This window comes from Aspergillus karnatakaensis (assembly GCF_047715665.1).
Source record: "Aspergillus karnatakaensis strain CBS 102800 unplaced genomic scaffold BJY04scaffold_2, whole genome shotgun sequence".
Lineage (NCBI taxonomy): Eukaryota > Fungi > Ascomycota > Eurotiomycetes > Eurotiales > Aspergillaceae > Aspergillus > Aspergillus karnatakaensis.
Window position 1 is genome coordinate 132,738 of NW_027395714.1, and position 22,739 is coordinate 155,476.

The 22,739-nt window shown below is 51.5% G+C and overlaps 13 protein-coding genes across 13 annotated transcripts; 7 read left to right on the forward strand and 6 right to left on the reverse strand.

The window, feature by feature from the left end:
- Positions 1-800: 800 nt before the first annotated feature.
- BJY04DRAFT_212816 (uncharacterized protein) lies at positions 801-1,109 on the forward strand (the record flags this gene model as incomplete). The annotated part of the gene is made up of 1 exon (XM_073714703.1): positions 801-1,109. One exon carries the CDS (start codon positions 801-803, stop codon positions 1,107-1,109), a length of 309 nt encoding a protein of 102 aa, XP_073576657.1.
- Positions 1,110-1,906: 797 nt separating this feature from the next.
- On the reverse strand, positions 1,907-2,503 carry BJY04DRAFT_212817 (uncharacterized protein; the record flags this gene model as incomplete). Its single annotated transcript, XM_073714704.1, has 1 exon — positions 1,907-2,503. One exon carries the CDS (start codon positions 2,501-2,503, stop codon positions 1,907-1,909), a length of 597 nt encoding a protein of 198 aa, XP_073576658.1.
- A 118-nt stretch (positions 2,504-2,621) lies between these two features.
- Positions 2,622-3,820, reverse strand: BJY04DRAFT_42660 (uncharacterized protein). Its single transcript, XM_073720363.1, has one exon. It carries the CDS (start codon positions 3,610-3,612, stop codon positions 2,740-2,742), a length of 873 nt encoding a protein of 290 aa, XP_073576659.1. The 5' UTR covers positions 3,613-3,820; the 3' UTR covers positions 2,622-2,739.
- A 575-nt stretch (positions 3,821-4,395) lies between these two features.
- Positions 4,396-6,118, reverse strand: BJY04DRAFT_43043 (RTA1 domain-containing protein). Its single transcript, XM_073720367.1, has 3 exons — positions 5,388-6,118; positions 4,927-5,321; positions 4,396-4,867 (listed from the first exon to the last, which is right to left on the reverse strand). The coding sequence occupies exons 1-3, from the start codon at positions 5,663-5,665 to the stop codon at positions 4,566-4,568; spliced, it is 975 nt and encodes a 324-aa protein (XP_073576660.1). The 5' UTR covers positions 5,666-6,118; the 3' UTR covers positions 4,396-4,565.
- BJY04DRAFT_43042 (uncharacterized protein) lies at positions 6,119-8,259 on the reverse strand. Its single transcript, XM_073720366.1, has 2 exons — positions 8,133-8,259; positions 6,119-8,082 (listed from the first exon to the last, which is right to left on the reverse strand). The coding sequence occupies exon 2, from the start codon at positions 7,983-7,985 to the stop codon at positions 6,573-6,575; it is 1,413 nt and encodes a 470-aa protein (XP_073576661.1). The 5' UTR covers positions 7,986-8,082; positions 8,133-8,259; the 3' UTR covers positions 6,119-6,572.
- A 538-nt stretch (positions 8,260-8,797) lies between these two features.
- On the reverse strand, positions 8,798-10,325 carry BJY04DRAFT_204530 (endo-1,4-beta-xylanase; the record flags this gene model as incomplete). The annotated part of the gene is made up of 11 exons (XM_073713500.1): positions 8,798-8,887; positions 8,944-9,009; positions 9,063-9,151; positions 9,221-9,237; positions 9,295-9,313; positions 9,364-9,452; positions 9,527-9,672; positions 9,721-9,842; positions 9,892-9,940; positions 9,993-10,033; positions 10,091-10,325. 11 exons carry the CDS (start codon positions 10,323-10,325, stop codon positions 8,798-8,800), a joined length of 963 nt encoding a protein of 320 aa, XP_073576662.1.
- Positions 10,326-10,998: 673 nt separating this feature from the next.
- BJY04DRAFT_204531 (kinase-like domain-containing protein) lies at positions 10,999-12,469 on the forward strand (the record flags this gene model as incomplete). Its single annotated transcript, XM_073713501.1, has 5 exons — positions 10,999-11,246; positions 11,295-11,624; positions 11,685-11,949; positions 12,030-12,195; positions 12,255-12,469. 5 exons carry the CDS (start codon positions 10,999-11,001, stop codon positions 12,467-12,469), a joined length of 1,224 nt encoding a protein of 407 aa, XP_073576663.1.
- BJY04DRAFT_176702 (uncharacterized protein) lies at positions 12,444-13,677 on the forward strand. The gene has a single exon (XM_073709508.1). The coding sequence runs from the start codon at positions 13,031-13,033 to the stop codon at positions 13,655-13,657; it is 627 nt and encodes a 208-aa protein (XP_073576664.1). The 5' UTR covers positions 12,444-13,030; the 3' UTR covers positions 13,658-13,677.
- A 308-nt stretch (positions 13,678-13,985) lies between these two features.
- On the forward strand, positions 13,986-15,762 carry BJY04DRAFT_204532 (phosphotransferase family protein; the record flags this gene model as incomplete). Its single annotated transcript, XM_073713502.1, has 6 exons — positions 13,986-14,131; positions 14,173-14,389; positions 14,443-14,510; positions 14,540-14,668; positions 14,698-14,819; positions 15,041-15,762. 6 exons carry the CDS (start codon positions 13,986-13,988, stop codon positions 15,760-15,762), a joined length of 1,404 nt encoding a protein of 467 aa, XP_073576665.1.
- A 221-nt stretch (positions 15,763-15,983) lies between these two features.
- On the forward strand, positions 15,984-16,707 carry BJY04DRAFT_43089 (tautomerase family protein). Its single transcript, XM_073720368.1, has 2 exons — positions 15,984-16,329; positions 16,388-16,707. The coding sequence occupies exons 1-2, from the start codon at positions 16,204-16,206 to the stop codon at positions 16,652-16,654; spliced, it is 393 nt and encodes a 130-aa protein (XP_073576666.1). The 5' UTR covers positions 15,984-16,203; the 3' UTR covers positions 16,655-16,707.
- Positions 16,708-17,133: 426 nt separating this feature from the next.
- BJY04DRAFT_176709 (nitronate monooxygenase) lies at positions 17,134-18,455 on the reverse strand. Its single transcript, XM_073709509.1, has one exon. The coding sequence runs from the start codon at positions 18,373-18,375 to the stop codon at positions 17,263-17,265; it is 1,113 nt and encodes a 370-aa protein (XP_073576667.1). The 5' UTR covers positions 18,376-18,455; the 3' UTR covers positions 17,134-17,262.
- A 359-nt stretch (positions 18,456-18,814) lies between these two features.
- Positions 18,815-19,933, forward strand: BJY04DRAFT_176711 (superoxide dismutase). The gene is made up of 5 exons (XM_073709510.1): positions 18,815-18,907; positions 18,970-19,149; positions 19,206-19,357; positions 19,415-19,511; positions 19,575-19,933. Exons 1-5 carry the CDS (start codon positions 18,895-18,897, stop codon positions 19,655-19,657), a joined length of 525 nt encoding a protein of 174 aa, XP_073576668.1. The 5' UTR covers positions 18,815-18,894; the 3' UTR covers positions 19,658-19,933.
- A 343-nt stretch (positions 19,934-20,276) lies between these two features.
- On the forward strand, positions 20,277-21,543 carry BJY04DRAFT_212827 (serine hydrolase domain-containing protein; the record flags this gene model as incomplete). The annotated part of the gene is made up of 2 exons (XM_073714705.1): positions 20,277-21,362; positions 21,415-21,543. The coding sequence occupies 2 exons, from the start codon at positions 20,277-20,279 to the stop codon at positions 21,541-21,543; spliced, it is 1,215 nt and encodes a 404-aa protein (XP_073576669.1).
- Between the last annotated feature and the right edge of the window lie 1,196 nt (positions 21,544-22,739).

Consider the following 22,739-nt stretch of genomic DNA (forward strand, 5'->3'; position numbering starts at 1 on the left):
TCTGTATTAGTGTTGTATTCTTCTGTTCTTGCCGGGAGTGGACTGTCGTCGCAAGCACCGTTGGACGATCCACTTGGTGTCGTAGATCAGCGACCAAATTCGCGGGCCGAGTGCAAAGTTAAGAAAGAGGCTGGCTTGATGACGCTGTCGCGATGATCGCGATCATTAATATTATGCAACCGGCTGGAGGATGAGTCTCAGTGGAATCTCCAGATTCGACAGATTGTAAGGCGCACACAGAAATTGAAACCAAGCCAAATTTCAGCGTCTCACAGGCACCCTTCGTACTCATCTCCTCGTTCAGCGACGACCAATCCATCCCCAGACCCAAATACGAAAAACGGACAATCGGAGGTGTAAATCGGCGAGGATTGGAACAGACCAGACCAGACCAAGAACCAAGACAAAACCCAGCTCATATGGATGCAGGCGCGGGCAGCCAGCTCTCCACCAGATTTTTGGGCCATTCATAAACTCCGGCTGACCCGACCTTTGACCTTTTTCTCTGCACTGCCTCGCTTCTTTTTTGACCCAAGTAAATTCTGGTTCTACCCCTGACGAGCTTTCGATTATATACGGAAGCTTGCTCGTCCCTGAATCTATTTATCGGTTATCTACTCCAGAATCCAGATGCATTGAAGACCACATCACAGCCCACACTTCACTATAGCCGCGCGGCCTATTACATCACATCACACAACCACCACCACCAGAACCAAATCCATCATCCATCCAGCCATCCACAAACCTCTTCTTCCAAAACCTTCTCATCCTCAAACCAACCCAGAAAGCCAACCAAAATGGCCGGCCTCTCCAACGGCGCCGTCATCGCCATCGTCATCGCCGCCTGCCTCGCCGCAACCACCATCGGCGCCGCCCTCTTCCGCCACTACAACCCGGCCGTTTCCTCCGCGGGTCAACGATTCTCTCGCGAGCAGGAGATGTACATGCGCTCGGTGCGGCTGAAGAATATGGGATATAATGTTCGCGAGAGCAGGCAGGGGGGGATGGGGGGGATGATGGGGCATGGGAATATGCAGTCGCCGATGGGGAGGGAGAGGGATGTTGAGCGGGGGGCGGAGAGTGAGAGTGAATTTTCGAGATACTGATGACGGGGAGAATATCGAGGGAGGCGAAAGGGGAGGAAGAAATGGGGAAGTGAAGGGTGGTGGGATTTCGAATTTTCGGAGTATACAGGCATGGGAACTTGGCGTTCTGGGAACTCGGAGGATTGATTGATCGATTCATTGTTGAGGATATCAGGATTATGCTACGGCCTGCATTTCGGATGGATTTGCGAATGTATTATGATTGCGATGCTTTTTTTTCCCTTTGATTTTTACTGAGCGATTCCTCCATACCTACCATCTCCACCAAATGACTCGCTACAGCGGCATCACCTCAACGAAAGCTCGGTGAAAAGAAATCCTCTCGAATTCCCTCTCGACCCGACCGTAAGCGACTGGGCACGACAGCAAGCTGCTTGCCTGTTCCTGTGAATTGTGGCAGTGCAAAAAACCAATCCCAATCGGAGATCCGCGGCTCTTTCGCCCAGCTTCCGTGGTTGCCGACACGTGATTTTGTCTCACTGCCGTGGGTCCAGATGCTGTCAAGACCAAGCCTCGGCCCCTCTACGGTAACTAAATCTATCTCTCCACTTGGCCTCAATCTCGATCGTAGTTTATGAGTGTTGGCGAGGAGACATACATCGCCATATCGTGAGAACGGTGCTTTGTTTCGTGATCATGATCGAAGAGCTATTCTCGCGTGCGGTTACACAGTGAAGTAAAGCGCAGCCTCTACTCTACATTTTTCTCCCAGTTATCGCATCAACTCCAATATATATATATTGACCTATCGTGGCGGATGCAACGTATTGGATTCGAATAGTATGACGACCCCCTCTTCACCTAACGACCGTTACCATCTGATCAATAACCTCACCATCCAGCCCCCCTATGTCTCCAACAGGCCCTCTATGATCCGCAATCGCCCCCAGAACAAACCCCCTAAACCCCTCCAGAAACCCCTCCATATCCCGCTCACCGTAAAGAAACGAACCAAACTCCAACCTCAGCTGCAACCCATTCACCGGATCTTCGACAGCCTCAACGGCGATCTCCCCAGGGGTCGCCATGTCCTCCACAACCGACTCCTGAATCACAAAGTCCGTCGTACTAACCCCAATAAACGGATTACTCAGTTTATAGTTGACAAATACCTGACCTAGGGGATGAAACGATGTTGAACGCGCAGTGCCACAGACGTCGAGAATAGTGTCGAACGGCACACCGCCATGCTGCAACGCAACAAGTGCAACATTCCTCGTCCCAACAAGAAGGTCAACAAAGCTTCTCCGGTAGGAGCTGGAACTAAAGCGCAGGGTGACAAGGTTCACAAAATACCCCACGACGTCGTCGAGGTCTGGATGCGGACGGGTGCCGTTCACCGTAAGCACGATCCAGTCCTCTTCTTGCGTGAACCGGTAGATATATGCCCGCATGCATGTGACGAGGAAATGGAATGGCGTTGACGCTTTTTCAACGCATATCCGTTTTATCCGCTTCAGCTTTCCCGCGGGGATTGTTTGGCGGAGGACTTTCCGGGCTGTGGACGCTTGAGCTGGACGGGGCTTTGTCGCGAAGGGAGGAGTTTACCATGGACAGGGGCGTTGTGGAGGGTTTGTGTCCACCAGTTGATGCTTGATTCGAGTGCCTGGGCGTGGCGGGCTTGGTTGTGCTAGATGCTGAAATCGATGTATGAGAGGGACGGGGATGGGATGCATGAGAGGTCTGTTTCGCGGGATAGGGCATCGTAAATGGAGAGGAACTGGCCAATTGCGGATCTGGTGCTGCTGTTGTCGATTGCGATATGGTGGTAGATAAAGACGAGGGAGTGGCGGTCTTCCGAGAGTTTGAAGAGACCCAAGGCTGTGTTTTGGCCTTGCTGGATGTTTAGAGGTTGGTGGCGGCGAAGTTGAGCATGATGCTGTAGCGCGTCTTCGGGATCTGTCTCGCTGGAGAGGTCGTGGTAGAGGAATTCGAGTGCAACAGTATCGGACAGTGCTTGCTCGGGGAAATCGGGTCCGTCGAAGTACCGTGTCCGGAGAGAACCGTTTCGCTGAATCACTTCCTGGCACGCCTGCTGTAGTGTCTTCGGGGCTGGCTTCCCACGGAGTGAATAGAGCACTGCAAGGTTGAGCGCGCTTTTGTCGTCTGTCGATTTGTGCGCGGACCACAAACGGAGCTGATACGGGGATAGTGGAATCTTGCTCGGCTGATCGATATGCTTCAGAGCATCTACTGTTTTCCCCAGATCGCGCGAGACAATCTCACAGCCTTGACCCACGGGCTCTCTGGTACTAGGCTTCGGCGAGGTTTCAACTTTTTCAGCTGCTGCTAAGCCACGAGTGGGCATCATCCCCACAATTTTCTCAACCAGGGCCTCAATGGACTTTGCCCCGAGAATATCAAACAAGGACACATCCACGGTTGCCGTCCTCAAGAACCAGGCTCGAAACTCGACAGCAATGATTGAATCAAGACCGTAGCTAGACAGCGGGTTGCTCGACTTCACCGCGGATAAGGGCACGAACAGGACATCAGCAATCATTTCAAGGAAGCCTGTTATTAGGAGAGCCTTTCTGTCCTCAGGTGTACTGGCACCCCGGAGAGCAGATGAGATGTTCTGACTCTGCGCAGTGGCTCACGACATTCTACTGCGGGGCCTTTAGCATCATGCCATGCAAGACGGGAGGTGGGGGGAACAGGAGTCGATACGCTGGTGGAGGTCTCGCTAGATCCGAGCTGGATTGGAAGGCACCGGGTACGGAGGGTGGGGTTTGTATATGAGGGGAATGAGCTGCGGCTGGTGGTGACGCCGGCGCAGGAGTTTGTGCTTGCTGTGAGTTGAGGGATATTTAGAATCAGTGTAGATGAGACTAGGGATGTGGTGAGGCTTGTTTGGCAGAAGATGCTGCAAGCTAGTTAGAACTGGGGCTATCCTTTCAGAGCCGAGGAGGAGGAAAATGACCACTGAGGGGAGGCGTTGTGGATTGTTTCCTATACAGCGAAGGTTTCGAGTGGCCGATAATGGGCTCTGCTTGATAGAGTTTCCTGGGAGTAATACATTCAGACTGGAGGCTGTGCTGTGGCCTGTTCAGTTCGAACCTGGTTCAATGGATGTACTCACGTCCCGGATTCGTTGTGTCACCTTACAGGTTTGATTTCTAGAAATGGTCATGGAATCGGTAGGTTTCGAATGTCAGAGGACATTGCTTGGGTTGAATGCCGCGTGTCTGGCGGTTGAAGGATTAATATTCTCCTAGGAAAGGAGAAAAAGCAACAGGAATAATCCCGGATCCTGGACTCAAGTAATATCGCAAGGATGGCATGCAGTATGACAAGAATGGACTGGGGACAAGGTCACTACGCCATCGACTTCGACTTATTCTTGTCTGGGTGATATGCTATTGCATCTAACGTGAGAATTCCGATACCCTGCCAGAGACATCGAAACAAGGTCCCCCTCTTATACTCACAAGGGCACCATCGCGATATATGAGTCTAGACCTCGGGGCCCTGGCTACCCTTGTCTGAAAGCCCCACGCCAGCCTTGCCTTCGCTCTCAACATTTCCATGTACTTCTCGACAGAGATATGTTCTCCACGTCAGGTTCTTCCACGCAATATCTAGACATAACCCTGGATGCCCAATTGTCAAACAAACGCTCGCAATGAAGACCATCGTGCTCTCCAAAATCATAAAAGCAGCCTGGTTATTCGCAAGATCCCCCTCGAACCCACCACTCAGCTCCGCGATCCGAAACGCAGTCCGGATGAAAATGGCGACGGCTGCATCCGCAAGGCCTGAACAGAGTCAACTAACCGAGAAGCAAAGACGGATTGCTTTTCGTTTCTGAACGTACCGAAAACCAAACATCTCCATTGAACTCTCATCTCCTCCGACTGCAGCCGATGGCGCGCATGCAATGCCGTTGCAGCACGCCAGTTCCACGCGTAGATGGCGCCGTTCAGAATGAATAGTAGGAGCGAGACGAGGAGGATTGAGAGCCCAACAATCGTGACATCCACACCAGTTTGTCTCGTGGACTCTTCTGTCGGCCCGGTAGACGCGGAGGTGGTAGCACCTCCGGCGATCTGCAGAATTACACACATAATGGTGGATGCCTTGAAGGCAGTTGACATGGTTTTAGGTCGCAGCCATGAAAGACTTTCATCGCAGGAGGAGACGACGCGTGCAAAGGTGAGGTAAATAGCGGCGGTAAGAAACGTGGGTGCGATGCTGAGGCATACAAATATCCTGTTGTATATGTCAACAGTGTTTTGCCTATGATACGTGAGCTGAATAGATATGGTCTTGACGTACTCGTCGAAATACTGGTACTTGAACGGATCATTGTTCAGCTGTAGCCGTCCGATGTATCCGATAAATTCGAGAGTCAGGCCAAGAACCATGGCGCCCATGTAACCCCATATTTTGTGTCGGATGCTGAGAAGTGCCTGCACTAGGGCCAGGAAGCCAAATAGAGCGACGAATGTTGCGTTGCCGCCAATGCTCGGGCGATATGCGATGAGGGCCTCGGACAGAGGGCATGTGTAGACTGTGCACCCAAGGTCGTTGGTGGTACTTGTGTTGGTAGACATATTGCCTGCGTAAGCGAGTATTTGAATGTGGAAAGGAAGACGTAGATTGGTACTATCTCTAATAATGGGTCGTCCAAGAGGATCTATATATACGACCGGTGACCTGCCCAACCTTGCTGCCTACGCTGCAGGGTATCAACCAGCTAGCCATTGATGGACATGAAAGACCGAGATGGCCTCCACAGCTCTACAGTAGAGCTGGGGCACGTCAATTGCAGAATCAGCCCCAGCCCACTGGAGCTGGACTGGAGATCGATCTCCAATTGTGCCTTAATCCAGCTTAGCGCATGGAAAAGACCGAGCTGTGACCCACAAGCGGAGCAAGTAGTACCACGGACCAATCATAGTTTGAGCTGCCTCGATGTTGACTCGGACCAAGGACACTCGCTACAAGATGGTCTGCTGGCAAAGCCATACTGATGGACCCTCGTTCCCCTAGTTTTCGAGAGCTCCCAGTGTAAATTCCTCGAAATGCCGGACCTCAATCAATCCTTCGAGGTTATCTTCTAGCGGTTTGTGAGAAAAGTGCTTGAAATCGTACGTTGGAAGGCAAGGTATCTGTCGGATGCCCCGCGAGTGACTCGCCACACGAAAGGAGCAATATGAGCAAATCTCGCTGCGATTGCTGTTACTTCATGGATGTACCCCCCTATGCCCACTGCTTGAAGTTGTGCTTCTCGCGTGAGATAGCTGTCAACAGCGACAGCATCGCACAAAAAGACTCTCTGCAGTTGTTACAGAGGACGGAAAGAGGCAATAGTTTCCATGTATGCATTTGGCGTCCGTGACGTGAGCAGCAAGGATGAACTCAGCGAGGCATTGCGACCAGCAAAAGGTCTCTCCGGCTGTAGATCAGATGTAGGGGGAACATGAAGAATGGGACAGCGAATGGTGCGGCTACACCAGTTCATGCCTCGATAGGCTCCGACCAGTAGATCCAATCTCTCCGGCGGGAGTAGTCAGTACGACCCAGTCCTTGCGCTAGAGGCGGATTCGGCTTCATGAACTCAATATCAAAGACACGACGGCCTTCTGCATTGATTCTCGGAGGGGGGACTGAGTGACCGTAAATTCTCTGCTCCTCGGGGATATTGCAGGCCTCCAGCGGAGCGCCCGGAAAAGGGGGCTCGCTTTTAGCTGACTCTAGAGCAGCCAGTCGAGCGCCAATCGCAGCCAGTATTTGCCCATCCGCGGGCCCCTCGCGACTTAGTTCGGCTAGCATTGCTGTCGCCAGAGCGCGCAGCGACGGATCTCTACACTTCATGGTCACGAAGAAAAGAGGGCTGATGATGCCGGGGCGCATTGAGAAGCGTTTGAAGACACTGGGTTTTGCCTGCCGCCGAAGTCGCGCAGACGCAGCGGCGTCAGTAATGATGCTACGGAATAGTCTCTTGTGCTCATCGTAGGCCATTTCATAGGGGTTGTGGATGCACAGGATGAATATTAGTGTCGATGTCACCTGCGCGCGGATAGCATAGATCTCGGCCAGCGTGTCGCAATCTCCCGGTGTAGGTGTCGCAGATGAAAGTTGTGCCTGCAGTCTCATGGTAAGCGTCGCAAATCCATCGATGACTGACTGACATTGAGCCACGACGTCACAGTGCTCCTTGCACATGATTGCATCATACTCCTTCCAGCTTGGTCGTTTGTATCGCAGCCGATGAGCCGACTCTATGAACTGATACGATCGGTGAAGGCAAAGCATTGCGGAGTTAGCGGCAGATCCTGGCTTATGGAACGCATTATCTGTACCGTCTGCTGGGTGATATTGTAGGTACATTAATTGTGGCGTCCGGGACAAGCCGTAGCTGCTTATAGACAAGTTCATTTTGACTAGCGCATCTTTGATTGTGTCGAGAATGCATAATGATTGAGCTTTCTCGGTGAGCTGATAGGCCTTGGCGATGATCTGAAGGCATCCAAGAAAATGGGTGAATGCATTCTGCTCGTGTTGAGTGAGGATCTCAACGAAAGCGAGGAGTATAGATGTCAGAGCCAGTGACTCCGCACCAATCCTCTCATCGTTCAGATCCAATCGCAGCTTTGCGAGTGCAGAAGTGTAGTAGTCGGAGGCATAGTTAGAGTGTTTTTTCAATATGGCGTTATCGAGCACAGCTTCGTACGCGGCGCCGAAAGCCGCAATGGCGGCCTTGACACAATCGACCTGGTTCGATAGTTGCAAGGATAAGCGTCCCCAGTTTTCGTCTCGCAAAGAGCCATTATCGTCATCCAGGAATAGTACATGGGCTGCGAGATAGCATAGCCTCTCTGTCTGACTATTCGCTGCCACACCACTCTTCAAGGCAGGCTGTAACGTCATCGACTTGTTTTTGTGGTTGTAGCCACCACATAGTCGGCCTGCACGGACGCATCGCCGACATAGAGGCTTTTCCTCATCGCACTTGACCCGCCGTGCCCTGCATCTTGTTAGTCAAACGGCGCTGGGGGATAGGATAAGCACCCAGACTTGCAAGTCACGCAGCCTCGTTTGGACTGCGAGACAACGACCCGCGACCGTTTATCTGGGGTCGGAGAGGAGTCGTTATCGAGTCTAGGGATCCCCAACGGTTGTGAGTACTCTGACAACGTCTCCATGGATAATTGAAAAGATGAAGGTGGCAAGTGCGATGGACGCGTTGGTGCCTTGACTCCAGGTGAACCGCACCTAGTGCCTCCTCGGGCCGAAATATCCCCGCTCGCCTTTTCTTGGTTGTACTCCAAATAATGCTTCCTGACGGATTTCGCTTTTATCAAGATTTTCAGGTTTCTGAATCAAAAAATAGAATACTGGAGATTGGCGTTGCACGCTGAAACTACATCGTGAGGCTGCGTTGATGTTCTTTGATTTCTAGCGGATATATATTTCTGAAGCAACAACCGGATGGTGTGAATCCCACCGAAAGATCTAAAGCCTATTAAGGAACTGCGAGAATTGGAAGCGGAAAAAAAGAGATGGGTCTTACATACTGAGGGTTGAAAGGGAACAGAGAAATCAGTCGGGAGACGACTATCAGGTGAATCACAATCATGATATATACAGTGATTTTGCAGATTCTGCTCCCATACTATACTATATAAACCGAGCCAGCTCGGTTACTTTACCATCGCTTGCTTCCGACCAACTTAATACATTCAAAGAGCATCGATAATGGCATTATACGCGTCCTTAGGCTGGTAGTTGGAGTCAAACAGCAAAGGAGTGAGCTCCGAGCGCCACGAGTCCTGTGGTGTTTCTGCGTCAGCTGCATTCTTACTTTCATGTTGGCAAATTGACTTACCTTGTCGGAGACGCCCCAGACGGTGATGCCGACGCATTTGGCTTCATCCAGGCATGCGTTCAACAACTACAGAGTGCTTGTTAGCGACGGTTATCCTGTTGATGGTGAGTGGTACTCACGTTCAGGTAATCAGCCGATGAAGCACCAGCAATATCGAGCTCGGTGATGGCGACTTCGGAGACACCGGAGGCGGCGAGGGAGGCGAGAGCTGTAAACGGATGTCAGTATATACAGGATGAGAATAGGTGAGGGGGCACTTATGCTGGGGCTTCGCTACTAGACCAGTGGCTCGCGCTGCGGATGTCAGTTAGTTTCCAAACGCTCATTCAAGACCTGAAGGGCGTGATGTACCTGTAATGTCCCTGAGAGCCTACACAAATTAGCACTGCCGTTCGTAATTATAACCAAACCAGAACTCACCAATTCCATCAATCGGCACGCCCTCCGACAGCCACTGCGACACTTTGCTCGCCATGGCTTGCGTCTTGGCGTAGCTTGCGGAGTCCAGGCTACATTTTAAAAGATGCAGTTAGCAAACATTCTCGTGCAGGTGGCACACCAGACGTATGCAGTGTCGACTCACTTGTAGTCATTGATATACAACTTTGCATCGGGGTCCGCGGCACGGGCCGTCTCAAATGCTAGCCGGATGAAGTCCTCGCCGAGGACGTTGTAGAAGACGCTGCTTCGGAAGGTGCCGTCTTCGTTGAAGACTTCGTTGACGACATCCTGTAATCATGAGTATAATGGATTTGGCTTGGCGTGGGAGTGACTCACCCAGTGTCCAATCTTGCCCTTGTAGCGACCGACAACCTCGTTGATGTGGTTCACGATGACTTGGCGCAGGGTCGTTGGGTCGTTGATGTTGGACACCCAGGAGGGGAGCTGGGAGTGCCAAACTATAGGTCTGTTAGCTTTGCAGGATGGGGCTGATTGCGACAGACATACCCAGAGTGTGACCACGGATAAGCTGGCCATTTTGCGTTGCGTAGTCGACCTTTTTCACCAGTCAGAACGCTGTCTCCTCTCAACATAACGTCAATACATACCAAATAATCCGGCTGGGCGAAGTTGAAGCTTCCCTGGGACGCTACAAGTCATCAGTCCCTGTCCGATCAAACCTAAGCCTAATGATATGGCGACTCACGCTCAATAGAATCCCACTTCATACTGTTCTCCGGCGTGATGGCACCAAACTGCGACCGCACAATCGCCTCGTTTTGGCTGTTCTGCAGCAACGCCTGGTCAGAGGCAGTACCAAAGTACTGTTTTCCGGCTGCGACGATGGCATCGTTGAGGCTCGAGGATTGCCGGGGGAGGACGGCGGCGGAGGCCAAAGCCGCGAGCAGGGCGCTGGCGAAGAGGGATTTGGTGTGAACCATTTTGAGTCGGTGGTTTGGTTAGTCTTGGTGTAGGTGTTGATACAGCTCGTGTTGGTAGTAGGAATAGGAAATGAACAAAGGAGGGATCAGTAAAGAAGTGAATGGATATGTCAGAGCGCAGCTCGATGTCCCAATGAGACAGCATGGCAGACACGCACCCCTTATATACGACTGCTTCTCCCTGTCAACTCTCTCGGAGAAAGCACCGTCTATGTCACGACGCACCGGTGGTTTTAGGCTAATAGCCACAACCCCATTTGGAACGGACTCGAGTGATCGACATGGCGTTTTCCACAGCCGTGCAGAGTTGAATTACTTTATTTCTAACGAAGAAGCGGATTGGTTGTTTCAGCCTTGATCCTGAATTTCCCGGACACGGAGTCAGAGCGGCCTGTGGAGCGACTGCAGGCTGTCATTCCTCACCCCGCGTTTTGGACGTTTTAGCCGGGCTTTACTGTTCCTTCAGGTGCGATTTTGCCGCCGGGTTCATGCAGAGCAAGAGTAGCATGAGGAGCATCCCTTTCGTCCGTCTAGGTGGGTAAGTTATGGCTGAGTACGGAGTAGTTGGAAAAGTGCGACCTTGCTGCTTTAACAGGGGGATTCAGGTGATCGACACCCCCTGAAGGGGACCTGGTCAACAAAGAGTCGACCGTTCTCTTTCTACGCGTCTAGCATGGCTAACCTGATAAAATGGGCCACACACGCCCTTCAACGGAGCCCCTCGTGGCCAATCCGCTTTCCCACTACTGGCTTCCAGACTATCCAGCCCTCCGAGGTGCTTGACGAGGAACGGTTCGAGACGTTTAAACAAGGGCAATACTATCCCGCTAATATTGGCGATGTGATCAACTCGAAAAACCAAATTACTGGAAAGCTCGGCTTTGGAACCACTTCTACAGTATGGCTCGCTCGTGATCTTGAGTAAGTTGGACACTTATCTTCTTAACACCAACATACTGACACAATCAGAGGTCATCGGTACGTGACGCTGAAAATATACACGCGCGACGAAGGTAATCAGGAGGAATTTCAGATCTACCAGCGACTGGATCAGGGCAACCCACAGCACCCTGGCTATGCTCATGTACGAAAAGCATTGGATGTATTCACAATCCCCCGATCCAGCGGCGACCACCCGTGTCTGGTTCAGAAACCAATGTGGGAAAGTTTCAGGGATCTGATGTACCGCAATCCCAACCACCGGTTCACTGAAGATCTACTCAAAGCTGGTCTTATGCAGATCTTCCTTGCGCTCGACTATCTACACTCTGAATGCAAACTCGTCCACACTGATAAGGCGTATCCAAATGGCTTGTTACAAGCGTGGATCTAATCCGCATGCTACACAGATATCAAAAGCGATAATATTCTCCAATCGATAGAGGATAAGTCCGTTCTTGAAGCCTTTGTCCAGGCCGAACTGAAGAATCCTTCACCGCGGAAAGTCGTCGATGGTCTGCCGGTATATGCTTCACGGCGGTTCGATTTACCGAAAATCTTTGGCCGAGCAGTGTTGAGTGACTTCGGATCTGCAGTTCGTGGAGATGAGAAGCGGGATCATGATGCACAGCCGAACATCTATCGATCGCCGGAAGTAATGCTGAAGACGGAGTGGAGTTACCCAGTCGACATTTAAAATGTTGGTGCTATGGTACGATCTGCTCGCCGACTCTTGCTACGACCTACTGACCGGTCGGTAAACAGGTGTGGGATCTGTTTGAGGGGAGGCACCTTTTTTATGGAAATGACCCTGACGGCAAAGGATACTCGACCCGGGCGCATCTTGCAGAAGCTATAGGAGTCCTCGGCCTACCACCTCTGGATCTCCTCCAGCGCGGAAAGCGAAGCCACGAGTTTTTTACTGACGATGGTGAGTATCTTGGTCTAGCTTGTTATTCTCTACAAAGGCGCATTTGACGAAAATTGTAGGTAAATGGAAGCAAGACATAGAGATCCCGACTGGAGTCAGCCTGGAACAGTCGGAACAGTTTCTTGAGGGAAAGAATAAGGAGATGTTCCTGGCTTTCATGAGAGGGATGCTCCAGTGGCGGCCAGAAGAAAGGAAAACGGCCAATGAGCTACTTCAAGATCCATGGTTGAATGATGAGATAGACTATATGACTACCGAGTATACCCGACTATAACGGCTATCATCAGATACAATGTTCGCACGCGCAGTGAACATGGTGTGATTGATAGGGGAGATCAGACACAGACTTTGCGGCCAACTTTTACCTGAGATAAACCCCAACCTGAGATAAACCCCACAGTTTCATGTATTTCTGAGTGATCATTAGACAATATACCCTGATTCTTACGGATCCCATTCTTCACAGAAGATCTTTGTGGGTACTTTGCAAGTATTCTGATAGTATACTATACCGATGACTATTAAACCCGGCGGATTGGGCGTCCAATGTCTAGGAGACGGAGATCAGAAGAATTTGACAGGTTCTTCAACAAGGTCCTACACGTGCCCGTGTGACGCGGATAATCGACCTGTCTCAAAATGCAGACCGACGTGGATAGGCTTAACAAACATCCTTATTGACACGTCACGTTTGCATGAAGCTGCGGCTGAGCTGAGCTGAGATCAGGTACCTACACAGCTGTCGATCGTCACTCAACATGCTTTAAATGAGATCATCGACCACGAGCTACACCTAGGTAGCCTCGATGCAAAGTCGAGATTCACTGAAACCAAGATGTCAAAACCACCAACCTTTCTCACGCTCCCCAGCGAACTCCGCAACAAGATTTACACAACCCTGCTTGTGCGCAACGAACCTCTAAAAATCTGGCACCACGAAGCAAACATTGACCCAACGATCCTCCGCGTAAACAAACAGATCCACCAAGAAGCATCGTTCCAGCTCTACAGCCGCAACACCTTTGACTTCGCCGGCGGCTTCTACCTCCTCACTCACTTCGCCGATGGAATGGGCAAGGAGAACGCAAGTCTTATTGGACATATCCGGCTAGAATTTCCGACTCTCGACCGCGTCTCTCCCAGGAGTAATATTTTCAAGATCTCGGATTTCAGCGCGCGGGTGCTGGGTCGGATTCAGAGCCATTTTGTCAATGTGAAGAACCTCACTGTGCCAGCGAATAGTTTTGAGGAGTTGGCCTTTCAGTTGGGGTCTACGGATGTAGAGGGTCTTGGGGCTGTTTTGGGGCTTGTGAATGCGTGGCTTTGTGCTATTTCTTCGGTGGAGAGAGTTGTTGTTGAGGTTTATGCTGGGTTGGATGTGGATGTTCGGAGGGTGATGGAGGGGCTTGGGTGGCATGTTAGGACTGTTGAACGGGAGAAGAAGTTTGGTGATAAGGTGTGAGGGGGTCTAGTGATAATGACTGTTCTGTTGATGGGGACGAGAGGTCTAATTGAAGGGTCTTATGACGACTATGCTAATGATCATGATAGTGATTTCTAGAGGACGGTGGCGGACTGTACATTGTGTCTCCTGACGAGGGCAACGAAGGGCGGGCCTGGTACGAGGAAGACAGGAATGAAGAGAAACTTTCAGGAACAGATGTAATCTATATTCTGGATAAATAGATGCCTTACCCCCTACCTTGTTATCACATGGTTCAAGCCACTCCAAGTGGTCACAAAAACGGGACTTGGCTACATTACAGTCTTTGACCTTTCGCACCATCGCGATGAAGGGGCTGTACCGAGCTTTGAGTCGTGCTATCAAACAGTCAATATTGCTTGAACGCTCTAGGAACTATGTACGACGTCCAACGCATACCTGCTCTGCAAATCCCGAACGAGTCGAACCAAACAGCCACTTCTTTGGCTACACGTCTGGTCGCTGGCTTTACAATGAGCCCCTACAACTGAAAGGCGATATGTTAGATTAAATATTCCAGCCTTGCAGCAGATTGCTGGCCAAATAGCCGGCAGTCAATGTATCGAAATGACAAAGATGCCCGAGGGGCTATTCAACAAGGTGTTCTCTCTGAAGATGGAGAATGGCAGGGAGATTTTGGCTAGAATCCCGAACCCCAATGCCGGCGATCCTCGGCTTGTTGTTGCCAGTGAAGTCGCTACGCTTGATTTTGTGCGTAACGCTGTTGCTATTTCTTGATCTGTCTGCTTACTTTTGCTATGCAGCTACGCACCGTTCTTGATGTCCCGGTTCCCACAGTTCTTGCATGGAGCTCCACTCGCAGCCTAACACGGTGGGTGCAGAGTATATTCTCATGGAAAGAGTCAACGGACGGCAGTTGAGTGAGGTCTGGGATGCCATGTCTGAAGCCGAACGCTTCGGTCTGGTGAAGAGCCTTGTGGAAATCGAGCGCAAGCTTGTCAATGTGAAGTTTCAGCACCACGGCAGTCTGTACTATAGAAGTACATATCCTCAGGGAGAAGCGTGGTTAAACCAACTGGATCGGAAAAGCAGTTTACCTCGGATTTTGTCATTGGTCCGACAACCCAGAGGTCCCCCTGGGAGGACGGGACGGGACAATTAGATATTGATAGGGGACCATGTATGCGCATCTAATTCCGCTCTAATGTGATCCTTACCTCACACACTGACCGGGTGATCTAGGGAAATCTGCTGAGGAATAGCTTTCTGCCGTCGCAAACCGCGAGATCGCTGTGATCCAGAATTTGGGCTCCAGCAGATCCAGCAATACGTCTGCACAACAGGCTGTATCACAACAGAGACGTGACGAGCATGTGCATCTTCTTGAACAGCATCTGAAAGTCTTACCTCAAATATTACCACCACAGGAAACTCTTTGCCCCGTCCTGCAGCACCATGATCTTCATGTGGATAACATATTTGTTGATTCCTCAGACATCGCAAAGATATCGAGCATCATTGATTGGCAGGCAATCTACACTGCACCGCTCTTTATGCAAGCAAAATTCCCGTCTATCTTTGATTGCGATGACCCCTATCCATGGGGTGCTGTCCAGCCCTCGTTGCCGAAGGATTTCGATACGCTTTCGCAGCCAGAGAAAGGGATGGCAGAAGACACGCTCACCAGGCTCAGGTTGAAAAAGTTCTACGAGCTGGCCTCGAGGAAATTCAACCGCCCGCTCGTCACGGCCATGGATGCCATGAGGAATGACGATGATCCCACTGCGTTCATATTCCATATTGTTGGGCAAACCTCCGAGGATGGTCCACTCCCACTGAAAGAGCTCCTCCTACAGATATTCTCGACGTGGGATCAAATCATGCAGCGCCGAGGCGTAACGACCCCATGTCCCATTTCATTCTCAAGGGATGAGATTGATCAAACCGGAAAACAAGTAGAGAAATGGGCGGATGCATATGGCGAATGCGAGAGCCTCCGAGCCAATATTGCGGGTAAAGATGGTTGGGCTTCTCATGAAGAGTACGACGAGGCCATGAGCAGGTGGAGTGACAACAGAGCCAAATTGGAACTTCTCCAAGGCCGCCTCGGTAAGAACTTGTAGCTTACCCGAAATAATGAGCCTTGCCCCTTTTGCTGATTCGGATATTCTGCTTTGTGTTCAGTAGCGGGATGGATTAGGTTGCGTGATATGGTTACCCTGTGCCCGCTGCAAAGAAACACCGAGCTGGAACTTTGAACGAATGCCAATATGCCGCAGGCCGATCAGGTAGGGCCACTGTTACTGGGCAGGTTGCAGCATATTGCCTGACTTACCACAGAACCTGTCTGCATGATTTCATGATAAAGTCGAGGCCACCCTAAGTAGGCCCGGGGACAAACGGCAGTTGCGGGTTGTAGGTGCGGGTATGGCGGGATCAAGAAGCCTGGAAGATGACGCACCATAGACAAGGAAAGCGAGTACATAACTATAGCACCGACAGCATGCATGCTCTGATATACACTGGACTATTCACGCCATCTCCAATCCTGTTCTTCACCCATCATGCCACTCGTCAAGATTGACCTCATCAAAGGTGTGCGGTCCCCCACCGAAATCCGCAAGCTCGCCGACACCGTCCAGCAAGTCATGCTAGATCATTTCAAAGCGCCCCCAAAGGATCGATACCAAGTAAGTGACCATTTGCAGAATGCATGTCGTCTGATCCGAGTGTTGATGTACTCGCTAGATCATCACTCAGCATGAAAGCTTCGAGCTCATCTGCGAGGACACCAATCTCGGATTTCAGCGCAGCAAAAGTCTCGTCATGATCCAGATCTTGCAGCAAGGCCGAGATGTTCAAGACAAACAAGCGGCGTTCAGGCATTTGGCGAGCGAGCTGCAAAAGCATTGCGGGGTTCCTGGGACGGATCTGGTCATAGCCTGTGCAGAGAATACGTCTGCGGACTGGAGTTTCGGCATGGGTGAAGCTCAATTCTTGACGGGAAAGCTCTGATATTCAGGTGCTACCTGCTACAGTAGCCAGTGGCTCGGTTGAATCTGGCAAGTGCCAAGCAGAGTTATACAATGTAGCGATAAATAGGCTCCATCTAGGAGAACCATCACTTTTTTTTCCCGACGGGAAGCATAGGCACCTGGTACATACTCCGGAGTACCGAGAGTCGTAGGTGTCTAACGATTATTACATGTTGTAGAAAGCCATCCACGATACCCGTAGTGCCGCCGCCGTAGTCCGCCGCTACCCTTAGGTACCGATCCATGGACCACCCCTGGAGTGACCGAGAGTCGAACATGGAAGAGCCTGCCTGTTCGTCGACATCCGCTTGAATGCTAGCCTTCGCAGCAATGTTCAATTCCGTCTCAAAGGGGCCGCTTAGTCGAGACCACGCATAGTGTCCACACGCTGTACCTAAACTCCCCACGCAGCAAATATGGACTCAGATTCAGTTGTGCAGGGATAGTCCTCCTGCTCTCTAGCGTGGCCAACGGGTATGGTAGGTACGGGAGGACAGAAGGGAGGACGTTCTCATGGAAAACAGTTACAACACCTCTATAAGACTCGCTCTGATAACAATTTGCGTCTGCTGCTAGTAAACCCAGGAATTATAGGCGAGATAACCGGTCCAACCGCATAATAATCTCGGTCTCTCGCGCGATCCGTCGAACAATCTCCCCAGCCGGCAGCACCTCGCCCACCAGCCCAACCCCAGTCCCGAGAAAAGTGTCAATGCGACCATTGTCTCCGTATTTCTCATCCCCTTTCGAAAGAGCCTGCTGGTATTGGTCGTAGTTGGCAGCCTCCGTGACCTTGCCCGCCTGAAAGTCGGTATATGTCTGGTTCTTTATCCCCCGTGGCTGGTACTTGCTCGGCCACCGGGCTGTCCCACGCGCCGTGTCGAAGACGTGAGAACGTGTAGTGTTGCGACCGCCATCCCTAGTCGCCACCACCGCCTGCTGGTACTCCTTCGGAATCTCCGCCTCGAGCGATGCCAGGAAGCGCGTGCCCATCACGACGGCCTCCGCGCCCAAGGTAAATGCAGCTGCGGCGCCCCGTCCATCCATCAAACCGCCAGCAGCAACAATCTTGGGCATCGCCACCGTGGCATCTGCCCGGGTAGCCATCGATTGGATACGGTCAACAACCTCTGGCAACAGGCTGATCAGGCTGGCAGAATCGCGTAGCCCATGGCCGCCTCCGTCGGTCCCTTGCACGACCAGGACATCCGGGCTCAGCTTCGCCACAGCATCGCACGAATCCTCCACATTCCCGACTTGCACCCAGATTGAGACCCCCCCGCCCGTACGGTCTCGTATCTGTTCCACCCAGGGAAGCAAATCGGCGGCGCTGTCGAGCGGTGCAAACAGCCACACAGCACAAGGGCGATATTTGATGACCAGCGGGAGTGCAATCTGAATATCCGCCCCCCAGTTAATCAAGCCGACTCCAACTGGAAGGGTCTGCCCTTCATTCAGCACAAGCCGATTGTCATCTGGAGAGGTCTGGCGAGCGTTGTACTGTGCCACGAGACTCTGGGCTCTGATAAGCTTTGCTTCCAGTGTTGAGACATCGTCACCGCCGGCGATGAAGCCCAAGCCGCCGGCTGCTGACACGGCCGTTGCAAGGTCGGCTCCAGCAACGTCGCGCATTGGCGCTGAGATGATCATGGGCGTGATGCACCATGGGTAGAGATGGCGGATTGATTTCTGGCTTGACATAGGGTCTTTGGTAAGATGGTGTTGTAGAAGCGCCACAGAGAAAACCAAAGAAGGAAGGCTTTAAGAGGACCTTAGAAGAGTTGTGCTGGCGTAATCAGTACCGGATCGTCGACCTTAAGTCCTTGCCCCTGAGTTACTTATACTAGCCGCCAGTATAGAGTTTAGCGCGTAAAGATACCTAGGTGGTTTCAGTTACATCTAAGCATGACGCCATTGATATAATACATAGGCCCTTTGCTCCTCGTTTGCAGGAGCAAGGGATGAATGGCAGCAAGCCAATAATTGGGAACCATGTTTTGCTCTCCAGTTGGCAGGCTGGCATCGCAAGAGCGCAACCAAGTTGATACCCGCAATATCCGAGGATGCCGATGTGATGTCACCAACACCTTCGATGTGAACCTTGGAATATCCTGTGAAAAACCTTATTGGAAGACTATGACTATATATCACGAGGCAGCTACCACCAGGTAAGCCTGCTCCGAGAAAGGTGCCTTTTTGCACTATATTGGCGATCACAAGATGGTTAAAGCTAGTGCGGCCCCCCGATCCACCCAACGTCAAAGTGCAGAGCAATATATGCTGATACTTGGTCAGTTGCAACACTTCGAGGCGACTCAACAGTGCACGGCACTGTGACCTTCGAGCAGTACGATGAGATAGCACCGACCACCATTACCTGGAACATCCGCGGGAATGATCCCAACAGCGAAAGGGCCTTCCATGTCCATGAATTCGGCGACAATACGAACGGATGCACATCTGCCGGACCTCATTGTCAGTCCCTTCTTGCCCCTATAGATCAATCCATCCTGACACACCGCGACATTTAGTTAATCCGTTTGGGAAAACACACGGAGCGCCGTGTGACCTTGAGCGCCATGTCGGCGACCTGGGGAACTTCCGAACCGATGCCGATGGGAACTCTGTTGGGTCGCTGCAGGATGCATTGATTAAACTAATCGGACCAGAGAGTGTAATAGGGGTATGTTGACGCATCGGATCTTTGAATTTGAAAGAGGCCTGCTAAGCATGTACCCAGCGGACAATCGTCGTCCACTCCGGCTGCGACGACCTCGGGCGCGGCGGGAATGTCGAGTCAAAGAAGACTGGGAATGCGGGAGGGAGGCCTGCATGTGGTGAGTCTTAAACAACTTTCTTTGAATGGATATTGTGTTGACCAACACTGTCCTGCCATCTAGGTGTGATCGGCTTCGCGACAGGGCAGTCGGCTCCTCCTCCCACCAGGGGCGCCAACTTTCGTACGCAGGCTAGTACCCTCTGATATTTGCGTGTTTTAGAAAGAGCCTACTCTTTCGGTCTTTTTTTAGTACCGGCAATCATGTATACATAGCTCTCCATGCTTGGTTAAGCCGGCACGGTGGATATGATTATGATCTTCCTAGCTCGGCTTGTGAGACAAGGTAAAGGAGTTGTGATCATTCTTGTACACTACTTGGCTAGCTTGATTAACCTTCTGTCTATGAAAGGAGGCCGTACCTAGCGTTTGTGGTTGTTCCTCCGAGATATCAATCATATCAGTTTATACCGATTCATACTGTGCTGTTAGAGCCTCTGGGCTATTTAATCTTTTTCTACTCAACATACCTGATCAGCCCTAGAAACCGTGCCACCACGCATACATGCATACCACCTCCCCGACCGACTAGTTACTTTCTTCGGTAGCTAGAAAGGTCAGGCTGGGAGAATTTCATAGCGTTATACCCGCGATTGCCGCAACTACCACGGTAATAGGACCAATGCCTCCGCTTTTCCCGGTCCACCCCACTACACACGACGCAGATCGCCCCGAGCATACAATTTCCTCTATCCCTCACACATATCTGACAGGACATAGCGCATGCCAGCCATTGCTCACACGTGGCTTTGCCCCTGAAAGCGCCATGAACGGTCACGCAAGCCCTCACCCGGCCCTCCACCGTCTCGAAGAAGCCTTGACCAATGCCGTGAACGACGGTACACTGCCTGGCATCGCGGTCGCCGCCAGCAACGCAACCGGCAGCTTCCGGTATTCGAAGCCGTTTGGAAGAGACGGGTGCGAGCCCGACGCAGAGCCACTCACCACAAGCTCCATGATGGCGATCGCATCCATGACAAAGCTACTTACCAGCATTGCTGTTCTTCAACTGGTAGAGAAGCAACTCATCGCCTTGGACGACGACGTCTCGTCTTTGCTCCCCTGCCTGGGAGCTCAGGGGGTGCTGGTGGACTGGGATGCCGTGGGACGGCCGCGGATTCGCACGCGGAAGAACCCAATTACCCTTCGGCAGTTGCTTACGCATAGCAGTGGGGCGGGGTACGACTTTAGCAACTCTACGCTTGCCGAGTACACGTTATCTCAAGGCCGAACGATAAATTCGGGTCAGACGGTGGACGAGCGGTTTGGGTACCCGTTGCTTTTTGAGCCGGGGACTGCGTGGGAGTATGGGACGGGTTTAGACTGGGCTGGGCAGTTGGTGGAACGGCTGACAGGGGAGAGCTTGGAGAGTCACATGAGGGAATATATTTGGAAGCCGCTGGGGATTTCGGAAATGACGTTCTGGCCGCGCAGTGGCGCTGGAGGGGGTCGAGAGCATTGCCGGATGTCAGTCCGAGACGAGACCTCGGGCATGCCCGTCCCCTTGGAGAAGCCTTTTTTGACGGAGGGCGTGACGGAATGTTTCGGTGGGCAAGGGGTGTATGCTTCTATGGAGGAGTTTTTGCTGGTTCTGCAGTCCATTCTGGCAGATGACCAAAGGCTGTTGACAACCGAGTCGGTCGCGTTGATGTTTCAACCGCAGCTTGCAGCACCCAGTCAGAGGGCTCTTAGCCAGCAAATCAGGCATTCCTCCACGCCGTCGTTCATTGGGGTGTTTGATAATTCTCGGCGCTATGACTGGGGGATTGGCGGGATGTTGGCTATGGAAGATGAACCGTCGGGGCGACGGAAAAACACGCTCTTTTGGAGTGGGAAACCTAATCTGTTCTGGGTGAGCGATCCTTGCATATCTCACGGGTCTGTGGTACTGACAGGAATAACAGTTCGTTGATAGGGAACGCGATCTGTGTGGTGTGTTTGGCACGCAATTTCTCCCACCTTGTGATCAAAAGGCACTCGCAGTGATTGAACTTTTCGAGAAATCAATTTATCAGGCAACGGACAACGTCTAGCTTGACTGGGGTGTAACTTAAAGTCATTGCATGCCTGCATTATAGAACTATAGAAACAGCTGCTTTGTTCTGAAAAAGCTAATATATCTCTCTAGATTACAGCAGCAAGTGATGAAAGATATTGTGGTACTAGAAATCTAGTCGCCTGCCTGCATTGCTGGTACCTCGAGCCTCCTTCCTGTCAGGGGTATCATGTTCAAAGCTCCATCAATCCGTCGATACCGGTAAGATATCGTGACTGTTCAGAGGCTGAGAAAGATAGTCACAGCAATCCTCATCCTGTGCAAGCCTTAGAAGAAAGAGCTCCCCTTCGAGTTCCTCAATCCTTGCTCGCAGTCGGGACGCATCATTGAGCACTGCTTGAAAATGCCACGTCGATCTTTCATGGTCTTCTCTCAGTCTTGCATGCACATGGAGCAGCTTGTTGTACAACGCACGATATCTCATCATCCCCTGCAGGTTCTGTAGGTCCAATTGCTGGTGCAAGACTTTGTTTGGGCTCTGCGGGGCATCAACTATCGTATCAGCTTCCATCATTGGCCGCGGAGAAAAACACATACCTGCATTAATCCATCACTCCCTTTGCGGTGGAATGAGGCGGGAGCGGTAATTGAAGTAGTGGCAGGAGGGCTCATAGACATTGTTGAGGTATGCTTTCGACGCCGCGTCTAGGTTGCTGGAGAGCTATGCAAGCTGTCGATCCGAGGGATGGCATGCTGTGAGAACTGCCCAAGAACATATCTCACTCAGTACGGTCCATACATATACTATACAGTCTGTCACAAAGCAGGGTGTCAGTAAGAACGATGACAGAGCTCTCCAATGACGCAGGCTTCGGACTCTGAACGAATCGTCGACCTCGTAGATGGCAGCCGGATATTGCGGAACTTGCGGAGAGCGTGCCCATTGGCCAATTTCAGCCTACACTACGATATTCTGTGACAATGGTGTGGAAAGTTGCAATAACCACTCATCCGTCATTTCGGCCTCGACATAAATGTGTTTGGTGCTGGAACAGGCTCGTCTTCAAGCGCGCAAATCCCGCCTAGAACCATGGAAGTTTCAAGCCCTTAATTGTCCAGTCACGTCTTTTCAACCCATGAGATACATGGGTCAAGCGAACCATGGCTACTGTTATCCACTCCAACCTCACCTCGCACATCCGGGATATCCAAGAGTTCTGATTGGCATTAAAA